This window comes from Ceratocystis lukuohia, assembly GCF_044167205.1.
Source record: "Ceratocystis lukuohia strain C4212 chromosome Unknown Supercontig3_pilon, whole genome shotgun sequence".
In the NCBI taxonomy this organism is placed as follows: Eukaryota; Fungi; Ascomycota; class Sordariomycetes; order Microascales; family Ceratocystidaceae; genus Ceratocystis; species Ceratocystis lukuohia.
In genome coordinates this window covers 794,364-807,501 of record NW_027263522.1, presented here as the reverse complement: position 1 = coordinate 807,501, position 13,138 = coordinate 794,364, and the positions used below count along the sequence as shown (strand labels likewise).

Sequence of the window (13,138 nt, the reverse complement as noted above, 5' to 3'; positions counted from 1 at the left end):
TTTCTGGCATGTGTTGATATCCGCCTCCCATCAAGTCCCCTTGAACCTCCCGGCCCTTTCACCACCCTTCTCTTCTTTAATGCCTAGAGCTCGAATCCCGAGATCTTCCTTCCACGATCCAAGACAGGGCTTGAGGAACGCACCAGGCCTGCTAAACTACAGGAATCCAGGGGGACCAGTAGCCGTCTCTCGCCAGGGAGCCCTAGTAAACCCCACGCTAATGCTGGCTTTTGTCTCAGGGCGAAGGGGGACAAGGGAAATATTCCAGAATGTCAGATGGTAGAAGCCACAAGTAGCCGCTCCTTGTATATTGGGTTTTTCTCTTCCTTTTTTGCTTTGCAATCCATGTATGGTCCTTGTTTTCCCTTTGGCTTCTTCTGTGATAGTCTGCCTTGTGGAAGAACGCCTTGCTACAATTACACTTGGGATGGCATGGGGGAAAGGGGGAAGCCTGTAAAACCCAGCTGATTCATATCCTCTACTTGCATATCCGTCTACTTGTAAACTCGAATCAACAACCCAGGTCAAGTGCGTTCCTAGCTAAGCATAATCAACAAGGCCTCCACATGAAACCCATTCTTTCGTATAAATACTGTTTTGTTACCGGGTTAACAGATCTCCTTTGTTTTGCATGTCAACCTGAAAGAACGAATGGCCGGCTTGTCTCTCCCGCTGGGCTGCTGGCAAGTGTTACCCTCCATGATGTGATCGGAAGAAGGAACAGTTCGGAGGCTAAGGAGAGTGTAGGGGATAAGGGTTACGAAAATAAGGGTTTGGACATGACAATGTGACTATAATCATTCGGCACTGGCGGGATCTTGTACCTGAGTACATAGGTACTCGTGCCGTTATAAATCAAATATCTCGAACAAATTGATGTTGATGTGTTAGAACTACTTCATTACGTACCTCAACCCCACAGTAATCTGCATTTATTCTTCCCAACTTCATTTCTATCTCGTGACCTTTGCCCAGCCTATAGAGAGTCTTCCCACCATGTCGTCTCAACCTCTGTTAAACGCCGCCCCTTCAGGGCAGCTCCTTTCGACCACTAAGCCTCGCTCTCGTCTCAAATGCGGACTTCCAAAAGGCTTTAAGACGCTCGTTGCAACTGCGATTGCTGTTGCAGTTGTTTTCGACGCCGGCCTTAACAACGGCGGCTGCATAGACGCTATCTGGGACCGGATCTTTGGCCCTAGGACCATAGGCCAGCGCGTAAATCATATCCTCCGATCTACCCCGCTTATTGATGGCCATAACGATCTTGCTATATATATCCGAGAGCACTTTAACAACCACATCTACTATGATAATTTCTCGCAGCCGTTCAGCCAGGGTGGGCTGCCGGGGCATGTTGATATCCCCCGTCTTAGAGAGGGCCAGAATGGGGGTGCCTTCTGGAGCGTCTTTACACCGTGCCCGGATAATGGAAGTGACTTCTCGGATGAAAACTACGCTGCCTGTAAGCTCTCGCATAGTGCCTGCCGAAATATTATGACCTCAATACGCTCAAGCACTAACATGCCCTCAACCCAGCGGTACAACTTACACTGCAGCAGATCGATCTTGTAGCACGCCTTAAGAATGCATACCCAGAAGAGTTCGCAGCCGATGGAGACAGCGTCCACTCGCTAGCTTCATTCTACAAGGGCCGTCTAATTTCACCGCTCGGTGTCGAGGGCCTTCATCAGATTGGCAATTCGGTGGCTAACTTGCGTCGGTACTACGATATGGGCGTGCGTTATGCCACGCTTACGCACAACTGCCACAATGCTTTTGCCGATGCAGCACTACTGGAGAACCCCTTCCGTGTAGCAGAGCCGTTTTGGCATGGCATTAGCCCCGCTGGCAAGAAGTTGGTCCACGAGATGAATCGAATTGGGATGATTGTCGACCTGTCCCATACTAGGTGAGTTGGTGCAGCAGAATCCAAACTAGTTTAGGATGAAAACACTGACCGATAGTAGCGAGGAAACAATGGTCGATGTCCTTGGGGGAAATGATTGGGAAGGCAGCAAGGCTCCCATCATCTTCAGCCACAGCTCGGCCTTTTCGATATGCCAGCACCCACGCAACGTCAAGGATCATGTATTGGATTTGGTCAAGAAGACTGACTCTGTTGTTATGGTGAACTTTAGTCCATATTTTATTTCATGCACGCCCCCCAAAACACACCATGATGTACCTGAACTAGAGCCGGAGAACAGCACATTGGAACAGGTTGTACGTCACGTCAAGTATATCGGGGACCGCATCGGATATGACCACGTAGGGTTTGGCAGCGATTTTGACGGTATCCCAACTACCCCCGAGGGCCTGGATGATGTATCCAAGTATCCGAGCCTAGTGGGGAAACTGCTGGAAGAGGGCGTTTCAGACGCCGATGCTCGAAAGATTGTTGGCGGTAATGTCTTGCGCGTGTGGAGAAAGGCCGAGGCTATGGCTCATGAGTTGCAACGCCAGGGATTCCCGGTTCTCGAAGACGACTTGAAGGGGCTTTTGGAGTAAAGACAAGAAGTGGAATTGTAAGGGAAAACAAGATGCAGAAAAAAAAAAGTAAAATACACAATAATTCCTAAGCCGGTAGGCTGTCCTGGTTTCCTACCCCGATAATATCCATATACACGCATGTTAATACAAGTCCCGGCAATCCTTTTTTCGGGCTGCTCTTCGGGACACGCGACAAATCGCGTCTTCGTCTCTTTGAATTGGATCCAAAGCTGTAACCGAGTCGGCTACCTTGGAGGAGCCTATCTCAAGGTCACCACCACTATGGCTAGCCTTGCGTCACTATCCTCTGCTCTATCATTGGGACTGAGATTAGCCTCTGCGGTCCAGGCGGTTAAACTTCTTAGCATTGAAGATTTGGTTGCGCGTTCTCTGACCACGCACAGGCAGGCCCATGGCATGGCGACGGCCACGATACGATCCCATGTCCTTCAACCGCTGGATGCCCTCACGTAGCTGGCGTTTGGCATCGTTTTCAATGGTCATTTGCGACAGCTCGGCCGTCAGTGATGTTACGGTCTTGGCTGAAAGGGAGCCGATTTTGGCCAGAGGGTGGATCGAGTATTTGGCCATCAGACGGCTGGCTGTGATGGGACCGAGAGCATAGAAGGAGGTGAGGACTTTCTGTTCCAAGGTAGAGATAGAGATGACGTGTCAGCTGGCAATCATGCAGTATCTTATATGGCCAATTAAGCCGCTGGGGAGGAAACATACGGTCACGAGCTTGTTCTCGGTAAAATTCACACTCATAACGAAGACCTATAGAACGGCTGTCAGCAATGCCTAAGCAACTGATAAACTGGGTGAGAGAAGGCACAATACCATCTTGGCGGTTAGGTTGTGACCTTGCGGTACTCCAAGCAGAAATATGAAGGCAAAAGGAAAGGACGCGAGATGTAGACTGGATTTAGACAGGGCAATTAAAGCTCATAAAGCGCTTAGGAAACTATCGCCAACATGTCTGCACAAACTTCATCATCGTCAAAAATGGAGCGTCTTCAAAGCATGGGCTCTCATTGGCTGTGTGTCTCCACTTTAGCAATGTGTCAATTTTCCATAGTTGTGCACGCACTCCTTGCCACCTGAGTACCGTGCTTCCCACTTACTTGTGGCCAAAATAAGGCAAATATGGGTGCCAATTATTTTAGACAGACGTTCTTGGAAGTCACTGAGCTTCCTTCCCGTTGCATGTTAACCTTCCTGGCTTGCTTGTAACAAGGAAACGTAGCCATAATCAGTGAGGATCAAGCTCTTATGCTCTCATCGCCGCCCCCTTTATAACCGCTCTCCATTCCCTTCTCTCCTTCTCCCCTTTGCCTTCCATTTCTTTTTCTTCTTCTAGCCCCATTGATTTTACATACAAACCCACCTCAAGATGACTGGTTTCTCTTTCAGAGGTGTCTTCCTCTCCTTCTTCCTGCTTCTTGCAGGCCTGCTTTTTTTCGCCCAGCCCGCTGAGGCAGCCATGGGCCCCAAGATCACCCACAAGGTCTACTTCGACGTTACCCAGGGTGGAAAGCCTCTGGGCCGCATCGTCATGGGTCTATATGGCAAGACTGTCCCTGATACTGCTGAAAACTTCCGCGCGCTGGCTACGGGCGAAAAGGGCTTCGGCTATAAGGATTCCGTCTTCCACCGTGTGATCAAGGACTTCATGATCCAGGGTGGTGATTTCACCAACCACGACGGCACCGGTGGCAAGTCCAGTAAGTCAAAATCAGCTAGCTACACGTGTTGTTATCCAGGCGTCGCTAACAGAAACCAATCTTAAGTCTACGGCCGTACATTCCCCGATGAAAACTTCAAGCTCACCCACTCCAAGAAGGGTGTTCTATCCATGGCTAATGCCGGCGAGAACACCAATGGCTCGCAGTTCTTTATTACCACCGCTATCACTGCGTACGTATACACTCAACCCCCACCTAAATAAAATGACTAGTCAACTTGTCTTGCTAACAACTCTTGTGTATCTCTAGCTGGCTCAACGGCCGCCACGTCGTCTTCGGCGAGGTCCTTGAAGGCTACGACATTATCGAGAAAATCCAGTCTTCGTCGACCAACCCCAGTAACAACCGGCCCGTCGAGGAAGTCAAGATCGCTGATTCGGGCGAACTGAAGGACGTTCCCCCTGAAGGTATCCACGTGGAACTTTAAACAGAGCGCGCAAAGATTGGATGCACAGCATGTATACGTACACGATTTTCTTCCCTCCGTAATGTCAATGGCATTTACACCTTGTCTCCAAGCCCAAACAAAGTCTTACATTTCCTCCTTTACCTTTTCCGCAATCTGTCGTCTTCCCCCTTTCTCTTCTCCCCGATGTCTCATTTTGCGCGATGCATTTAGTGAATGAGAGCTGCAATTTATCCAAAAAAATGAAAAGAGAAGAGAAAAAGAATCATGCTTCATCTATGCCCGTCTTTGCGTGTCTCTCGTTTGTGAAGCAAATCAAGTGCATGTACCATGGTTTGTTCCGAATCTTACTGATACGTCTCCTCTTTTCTCTCTTTCTCCGATTCTGCAGGTATTGAAGGCACCGTTCTCTTCGCGGACGGCTATGGAGGCCTGGCCGATGGTGCCATGTCCGAGGCCGACAAGAACGCCCAAACCCCCGACTTCAAGGCCGGCCTCGAGCTCGAGTCCAACGCTGGCTACTCTGCCACCACCAAGATTATGCTCTTTGTCATCTTTGTTGCTGTGGCTGCTTCCTATGTGCGCATGAGACGCCAGTCCAGTGCCAACACCATGTATTACAACAAGGATTAAGTGTGAGGAAAAGGGTATCTTTGACAATGTTTAGGTATCTATGGCGGGCCATTCTCTTATGCTTATCTTGTGCATAATATATCGGTATATATGTCTAGTCACATTCTAGGTAGTTGTAGAGTGGTGTAGGTGACTTTCGCTGGTCAGGTTAAGCTCCAGAGCTTGGATCAGTGTGGGTCACGTGGTGATAAGAAGATGTAAATTCGATATCAAAGTTTGCTCTTGACCTGACGAAAAAAAGCCTTTACTTGAAGTGTTATTAAAACATCGATATACTGTCAATTTGCCGCATTATTTGAAAAATTTAATATTATATTTATATCTCTGAGCTTCTATTGTTTTATTGAGCCTTTATCTCGCTATTTGTAGCCGTTCCACGCTTTGTCAGACGGCTGGGGATAAGGCCCCTCTTCAAACTCTATCACAAGCCAAAAAAAAAGGAAAAAAAGAAAAAACACTTACTCGTCCCCATACCTACACAGACACAGAAAAACATACCTTCACATCCAGACGAACTATCAAGATGAAAGTCCTCAGCCTAAACTTTCTTTGCTGTGCGGCTAAGGCTTGCAAATCCTCCAACAAAGGTTTCCCCCTGCACCCAAAGGACGCCGAGTTGGTACAGGACGACATCGAAGTCAATGCTACCCTTCTGTTGAACCTGCTACCTCGCATTGGCTGGGAGGCTCTGCGCACAACGTCCACCGAGGTAAGAAGAAACATTGAGCCTTCCGGAGAGACACGGGGCGGTAAATTCCAGCTCTACATCTATACCCCCCCCCCCTCTCTCTCTCTCCTCTCCGTCCCACTTCCCTCTTCCCCTCCTCTATCCTCACTACTATCGCCTTTGCCGGGTAGACTGTTTTCGCTAACCATATCTACTTACTGCCTCTCAGCTGGGCTTTCCTGACCTGCCTGCCGAGGCTCCCACGCCTGAGCAGCTGCAGAGTGATTCCAAGATGATGGAGGACTTGCACAACCTTTTAGTCAACACACAGATGGTTGAAGGCAAGCTGGTCTGCGAAAACTGCAACCACGAGTACGCTGTGCGCGAGGGCATTGCTACATTCTTGCTGCCGAGTCACTTGGTGTAAACAGGCAGAGCACCTACTTGATTCTCTTTTTTCATGCCGAGAGAATAGTCAAGTGAAACAGGGGGGAAAAAAAAAGAAAAAGAAAAAGAACAAAAAAGTGTAACAAATAGAGGGCGTGATGCCGCAAAGGGCGGTAGCGAGTAACGAGTTCATGGCCCTTTGAAAATGGTGGCGGCGTTTGGGAGTTGGTTTTTTATGTCATTTCTTACTTGATAGTAAGCTTTACTTTGACTTATTTATTTCACAGGAACAACGCAAAGTCACTAGATTCACCAACCGACATGATTGCTCCCATCGGCTAGTTATGTGGGCGTTAGAATACACAATAGTGATTGTTATTGTATCATGTAAATCCTCCCAAGCTGTCTAGCAACAACAGAGCATTGATCTATCATCGCCGAGAAACAGGGCCGAGAATAACCCTCTATAAGTCCGTGTCTGGCAAATATGTTGTTTGTATGATGTGTGCGTAACCAACGAATAAAAAAAAGAGAAACAAAAGAAACAAAAGACATCTGTAGTTGTAAGATAAAAACTCACACAAAATCTCTGCATCCAACTATGCCCGTGAACTCCCAAGACACACCGCATACTCCCTCCTCTACACTGCACATCAAGCCCAGCCCAGCCTGTCTGTAATTTCTTTACTGCTGCTTCTTCTGGGCAGATGGGCCCATGTCCTTGTCAAAAGCACCAACGGAGACTTCCAGGCTTCCCAAGGCCTTGAGGCCGACGAACAAGATCATGAGGAGGAAAGAGGTAGCCACGAGGGCCATATAGATACCTAGACAATAGTTAGATGCATGGCAAGAGAAGAAAGGGACAAGCCGACTTCAAGAACAAATCCAAGGTTGTCTTGAGCAGAGAATAGGACATACCAGCATTGAATAACTCGTACTTCTCAAAGAACGGACGGTGGTCCGCGCTCGCATTGGCCCTGTGTGCAGAGGCCTCGTCGCGCTTCAGATCCGACGAAAAGGCAGTTTCAAACTGCGCCTCATACTTGAGGTCACGCACATCCGACAGGTATAGAATGGTGTATGAATTGCCCAGGGGCGCTGTCGCCAGCACATCAGCAATGATGCGGTCATTGCTAAGCAGTGCCTCGTCGCGCTCATCAGTCGAAGCGGTGTCCAGCGGCAATGCCTGCAACGGAAGCGAGCTGATGGAGATTTCGCCGCGGTCGTAGCGGGAGCCGCAGGCTGCGCGAATATACGTCAACACATCCTCAGAGGCAATCTCCCCGTACATACCCGCGACCGAGTATGTGCTCTTGATGACGGAGCCCTTGACAATCTCATGCAAAGTAGGTGAGGATGAGGCCGAGGCAAGATCTTGCGAGTGCAACTTGGGCTGTGAAATGACAACATATTTATCCGTGGGGCAAGTGGAAAGCAGCTCCTTTGCCGTCTTGAGAACGTGAGTGTTGCTTTGCAGCTGGTCGGTGGTGGCAGGCATGTCCAATCTACACAGCGGCAATGCGCGAAATTAGTTAGCCTTGCATCTCAGATCAATGCCAGTTTTCTTGGAGAAGGGCGAGAAAATATGAATCGAATTTGTCGAGAACGGGAGCAATCATCGGTATTCATAGTGACTGAAACTAAGGCTAAAACAGCAGCGAGTTTTTCGGGACTTACGATGCAGTTGATGACAGAATAAACGGCGATGTATCAGGAAACGCCTGCGCGGTAGCGCAGAGCGCAAAGGTACCAGCAAGAGTCGAAAAGCGCATCGTGGTTGCGGATAATTGTCACGCGTTATTTATATACCGTGATTTGAGGGTGGAAGGCTTTTTGCGAGAGAAAATCTGACCAGCTTTAAGCGGTTTCGTTGACGTTCGTAGAGGTCGGGCTGGACTTTTGAAGAGCGACAAAAGACAAGAGGCAAGGAACGTGAGAGCTTTCTTGGGTGCCGTTTCCAGGGTTTAGAGCTTAATATGGCGAAGGGAAAAAATAGCAACGTCAGAGCTTGTGGGCAGTGCTAGTGAAAATAATAAGGGTTATTGCTGACTAAGCATATGCATCGCGGTTTTACACAAGCTCAAGATGGAGGATGACAGATGAATATCTCTCACCTTGCCGATCAAATAGAAAGAATCAAGATTCAGATATAGTTTTTGATTTTGATGAGGATTAGGTATTTACAAGTCCTAAACAATCATACATACCTAGGGTTATCAGCAACCCTGTGATGTACACAGCCTCAGCCAATGCCTTGGAGGCCCTCGCGGCTTTTTTTAATGAAAAGAATATATATGACTAAGTAGCTTTCTATCAAATATTTCCACTGCATGTATTATTCCAGTCTAGCCATGGCTGCTAATACTTGGGATGGCTCAAAGTAAGTTGGGTGGTACAAGGACAGTCAATCAATGTAAAAAGCTATCGCCTATCATTATCGATAACGCTAGACCGCTTTGGGCAGCACAGGGAAAAAGTTACGCTGGAGTCTTGCCTGTGATGTCAACCAGTAAACCTCTGTAACACTCTGACAATATCAACAAGTTCAGCACTTCAGATTTACCACACACTACAAGAAAAGATTCCCGGATATTCTACATACATAATGTTTGCTGTACCAAGACCGAAAAAGGGCCTCGGCATTGCCCCCAAGAAGAGGGGCCGGCCGTCTGCCGTCGAGGAGGTAGTGTTTGACAAGGAGGCGCGCCATGAGTTCCTGACAGGCTTCCATAAGCGCAAGTTGCAGCGCCAAAAACTAGCCCAAGAGGCGGCGGCGCTGCGCGAAAAGCAAGACAAGATTCGGTTTAGAAAACAGGTTCGTCTCTGATACTATCTGGTGCATTGATAGTTCTGCGGCTATCCCCCTGCCGGTTGAAATAACATGGACAAAGAATACTAACATATACTGTTTTCTCTTCGTTAATGGGTGTAGTTGAAAGAGGATCGCCAGAAGCAAGTCGAAGATCACGTCCGTACAGTCAAGGAAATGCTGATGGAGCATCACATGGCCGGAAATCTCGACAGCGACGATGAAGCCGATCAAGAATGGAATGGCATTGCAGAAAGCGACCAGGCCAACGATGAAGATGACGCCAACTCTACCACGCCCAAGCTCGCACCAGGCGACGAAATCGTTGACATCGAAGAGGAATATATTGACGAAGACAAGTTCACTACTGTCAAAGTCGAGTCAGTCATGGTCACGCGTGACGGACTGCACAAGCCAGGCGCAGAAGAAGCAGAAGCGGCAGAGAAGCGGGCTCGTGCGATAGCAGCCGCAGAAGAGGCGAAGAAGAACGAGAAACCGAAGAAACAGTGGCCTAAGAAGGATAAAAAGGCCAAGTTTCGCTACGAAAACAAGGTTGATAGATCCGAGGTCCGGGCAAGACAAGCAGCACGAAATAAGGCCAAGCGCCGGAAGCATGAGAAATAGGTGTAGTGTGGGAGTTCATAGACTACAGGGAAGAAAGAGGAAATAAGAGCCTCATGTGCATTATACCAAGAGAAGTTAATGGATCAATTCCATTAAACACGTGGGTACGAAACGGCGTGTGTACAAAAGCTACTTGGTGAAAGCCATTGACTCGTGATTTATCTCATGCTACGAAGCAGCCTCCACTACAGTCATTCTAACACGCTACATCTGTTAGCTTAGGAACTTTACCGCACATGACAGTGAGAAGCAAAGCTCTGAGTATATATAGGCCACAGGCTGGATTTATGATGCGAGGTGCCCTCTATTTACTAGTGGACTTTGGTTTTTTTTCGTCCAACGCATGAAATAGCCTGTTGTATCACTCTAGTTTCTGAAACCAAGGTCATAGTCACAAGTAAAGCACCTACATAGCATTGGCAAAAAGCACTCCTCAATATCACATGAAAAAAAAACACAACAGACATCACTACAAAAAAGCTAGGGAAAACTTGTGTTCTGTTGTTGGTTGTGTATATTTCCTCGTATGTATTGACCCTTTCCTATGCTACCCAATCAGGCGAACATGGTTCTTTTGGGGAGAAAAAAAAGACAAGAGAAAGAATAGATGAAAAGAAGAGGCATAACGACATTGCCGGTTCGATTAATAGGAGTTACGAAAATAACAAAGGCGAATTTGCGAGTGATGTTTGGTGGAGAATGTTGGGGGTTGTTGATATGGACGGAAGGGAAATACTGGGCCGGGAATGGCCAGACCCAAGTACGGAAGGAGTGGAAATTTTGCAAATGATAAGGTGCATAAAAGTGCCCTTAGATGTTGCCAATCTCACGCTGGAAGTCCTCCAGGTCCTTCTGGACCTCGGCGTACTTCTTAGCCATCTCCTCGTACTTGGACTCCCATTGGTCGCGTTCAACCTCGAGGGCCTGGACCTTGCGCTCAAAGTGGCCGGCCTTGACGTCGGTCTGTCGGAGCCTATAGACGCTGTTAGCATGGCGCTAGCAAGGGAATATAATCCGGGCTCTATAGAGCGGGAAAAAGGACAAGTTATATCGATGCTTCAGGTATGCAAGGAGTAGCCGGAAGCCGAATCATGTAGAAGGGAAAATGGGGACCAAAGTCATAAGACAGCTAGCTGAATGCAGTGACTTGAAAAAAAAGGAGTCCAGCTCAAAAGCGGCAGCCAAATAAATGTATGACTGTCTCTTCATGGCTCTCCTCTCCCTTCAGTTGGAAATCGACAGAGCGCAAGATGCAAGTCAAGTGCTAACCCGAGATAGATAGACTAAGACCATCGGTAAAGCCAAGGTATAGGAATAGGGGGATAGGGGGTCACTCACTTCTCGTTAGCTTCACGGAGTGTCTTGTCAGCCTCCTCGGCCTCTTCCTCGAGAAGCTGCAGTCTCCGCTGCAGAGCCTCGTTTTGAGTGCTGTGGCTACTTCCCTCCTCGGCGGACTTCTTGAGGTCCTTGACAGCCTCCTCGAGTTTCTCGACGTCGCCCTCAAGAACACCGTTCTTGTGCTGCAGAGAGGTGATTTCCTGCTCCTTGGCCAGGCTCTCCTGCTCAAGGGTCTTGACCTTGGCTTGGAGCTCCTCAACCTTGGCGACAGACTCATCAGCCTCCAGGCGGAGCTGGTTCATCTTCTATAAAGAGGTAAAAAAGGCATGTTGTTAGTATATTTTGTAGAGCGAGAAAAAAAACCGGTCGGTGGATAGGAGACGGATGGGTTTGATGGTCGAGAGATGATGGGGAGGTTATCCGTGTTGTTGCAGTTATGATGGCTTGATGCATGCAAGTTGAACAAGCGAAACAACACCGAGCAATCCGAAATCAAAGCCACAGGTTTATGCAAATAAAATAGCTATAATCCAGTGTGCTTTTGTCTTATCAGCCGCGTAGCTGGGCACAAAGCCTCAACCCCTCCAAAAGGGTGCTTTTTTGGGTAGTAATGGTGATGTTGCGATGGTGGGGTAAAGCTCCGTTTGGCTGGAAGAGCTCTACCTCTGGCAAGATACAAAACAGCGAGCGTTACAGAGCTGAAGAGACAGTTTAGGGGAAATAATAGAAGGGTGTGTAGGTGATTGATAGTACCTCCTTAATACGGTCCATTGTGAATTGTTGTGAAGTTGTTGTGAAGATGGAGTTAATAGTCAGTGTAGTTGAGAATGAAGAGACGATAATGAAGAAAATGAAAATGAACAGAATGCGATGTAAGAAGAAAAAGGTTAGAAAGGAGAAAAGATTAGAGGATGCGATTCTTCGAGTTTCGGTTGAGGAGGAAAGGGAGAAATTAATGTGAAGAAGAACAACGGGGCACTTAAGAGATGAGGAGGAAGGGCAGGAGAAGGGGAAGATAAAAGAAAGGGTTTGGCTTATGAGCAAGTCTCGGTACAGGCAAAAAAAGGCTGAATGGGGAGGGGGAGGGAAGGAAGAGGAAAGAGTCCTCTCTCGTTCCTTGCTGGTCTAGTATATAAGTCACCGAAGGCCGCTAGGAGTCGCTACAAGCTACGGATGGCTGCTACAAGTCACTGCCATAGTGCATTGTAGAGAGAGGGGTACATCATCAATGTACTTCACTAACAGCTGTCTTGAACAGAGCTAGGCAATTGAACAAACAACAGTGCTTCTCCTCCTGCCTTCCTCTTGCATCCCCCCTTTCTGGGCTTGCTAGAGTAGCTTTCTCGTCATGTGCAAGACAAGACAAGGCAGGCCAGACAAGACTAAGGCTCGTTAGGGTTCCTTGTAACAGCAGGCATCCAAAAACTGCGCATATAATTGGAAGCTTGAGGATTAGGGAGGGAACAGGGGAAGGAAGGAAAGGGACCGAAGGCGATAGAAAGGGGAGGCGCCTACGAAGAACAGAAAGAGAAAGAGCTAACACTTATGGGGGGGCAGTGGCTCTGTAGAGCTTGTAGCTATTTTTCTCAAGGCACTCTTTGCTACCTCTGCCTAGCTGGCTTCTTCTCCCCCCTCCCCTCATCCACAATCCTGGGTTGGATCTGGTCTAGTACACATCTCCAGAGTCCAGAGGTGTCTTAGCATTAATACGGCCAGTAGATAAATACTTGACGTAGCCAATAGATGACTCTGAAACCGTAACAGGCGGCGGGGATGTTCTGTGTTGCCTGTAGAAATCATGGCGCTCTAGGAAGGCACTTGAGGGGCTTATTCTAAGATGGAATTGGCCATTGGTCATTGGTGTTTGTGCTTGTCTTCTGCTGTCTGTCTTGAAGCCAGAGCTTCTCTGCAGGTACTTTGCGAGAGCTGCCACAAAGTAAAAAGTGGCCTTGGGAGAGCGCTCCATCTTGTACAGTTGTGGCGTTGCCGTGGAGACAGAACAGTACAAGACCTCCCACCTCTTTCCTTGAGATCCACGT

The 13,138-nt window shown here is 48.2% G+C and overlaps 7 protein-coding genes across 7 annotated transcripts; 4 read left to right on the top strand and 3 right to left on the bottom strand.

Annotated features, from left to right (window-relative positions):
- Window positions 1-996: 996 nt before the first annotated feature.
- Window positions 997-2,508, top strand: HOO65_030220 (membrane dipeptidase; the record flags this gene model as incomplete). Its single annotated transcript, XM_071002159.1, has 3 exons — window positions 997-1,462; window positions 1,537-1,909; window positions 1,968-2,508. 3 exons carry the CDS (start codon window positions 997-999, stop codon window positions 2,506-2,508), a joined length of 1,380 nt encoding a protein of 459 aa, XP_070859899.1.
- A 312-nt stretch (window positions 2,509-2,820) lies between these two features.
- On the bottom strand, window positions 2,821-3,258 carry HOO65_030219 (mitochondrial 37S ribosomal protein uS13m; the record flags this gene model as incomplete). Its single annotated transcript, XM_071002430.1, has 2 exons — window positions 2,821-3,132; window positions 3,223-3,258. 2 exons carry the CDS (start codon window positions 3,256-3,258, stop codon window positions 2,821-2,823), a joined length of 348 nt encoding a protein of 115 aa, XP_070859898.1.
- Window positions 3,259-3,883: 625 nt separating this feature from the next.
- HOO65_030218 (Peptidyl-prolyl cis-trans isomerase B) lies at window positions 3,884-5,274 on the top strand (the record flags this gene model as incomplete). The annotated part of the gene is made up of 4 exons (XM_071002197.1): window positions 3,884-4,214; window positions 4,281-4,407; window positions 4,485-4,642; window positions 5,033-5,274. 4 exons carry the CDS (start codon window positions 3,884-3,886, stop codon window positions 5,272-5,274), a joined length of 858 nt encoding a protein of 285 aa, XP_070859897.1.
- A 523-nt stretch (window positions 5,275-5,797) lies between these two features.
- Window positions 5,798-6,368, top strand: HOO65_030217 (Trm112p-like protein; the record flags this gene model as incomplete). Its single annotated transcript, XM_071002412.1, has 2 exons — window positions 5,798-5,983; window positions 6,171-6,368. 2 exons carry the CDS (start codon window positions 5,798-5,800, stop codon window positions 6,366-6,368), a joined length of 384 nt encoding a protein of 127 aa, XP_070859896.1.
- Window positions 6,369-7,012: 644 nt separating this feature from the next.
- Window positions 7,013-8,100, bottom strand: HOO65_030216 (BIG1-domain-containing protein; the record flags this gene model as incomplete). Its single annotated transcript, XM_071002287.1, has 3 exons — window positions 7,013-7,152; window positions 7,247-7,833; window positions 8,006-8,100. The coding sequence occupies 3 exons, from the start codon at window positions 8,098-8,100 to the stop codon at window positions 7,013-7,015; spliced, it is 822 nt and encodes a 273-aa protein (XP_070859895.1).
- An 833-nt stretch (window positions 8,101-8,933) lies between these two features.
- HOO65_030215 (Ribosomal RNA-processing protein 17) lies at window positions 8,934-9,761 on the top strand (the record flags this gene model as incomplete). Its single annotated transcript, XM_071002356.1, has 2 exons — window positions 8,934-9,143; window positions 9,261-9,761. The coding sequence occupies 2 exons, from the start codon at window positions 8,934-8,936 to the stop codon at window positions 9,759-9,761; spliced, it is 711 nt and encodes a 236-aa protein (XP_070859894.1).
- Window positions 9,762-10,571: 810 nt separating this feature from the next.
- On the bottom strand, window positions 10,572-11,401 carry HOO65_030214 (Actin lateral binding protein; the record flags this gene model as incomplete). The annotated part of the gene is made up of 2 exons (XM_071002355.1): window positions 10,572-10,734; window positions 11,100-11,401. The coding sequence occupies 2 exons, from the start codon at window positions 11,399-11,401 to the stop codon at window positions 10,572-10,574; spliced, it is 465 nt and encodes a 154-aa protein (XP_070859893.1).
- Between the last annotated feature and the right edge of the window lie 1,737 nt (window positions 11,402-13,138).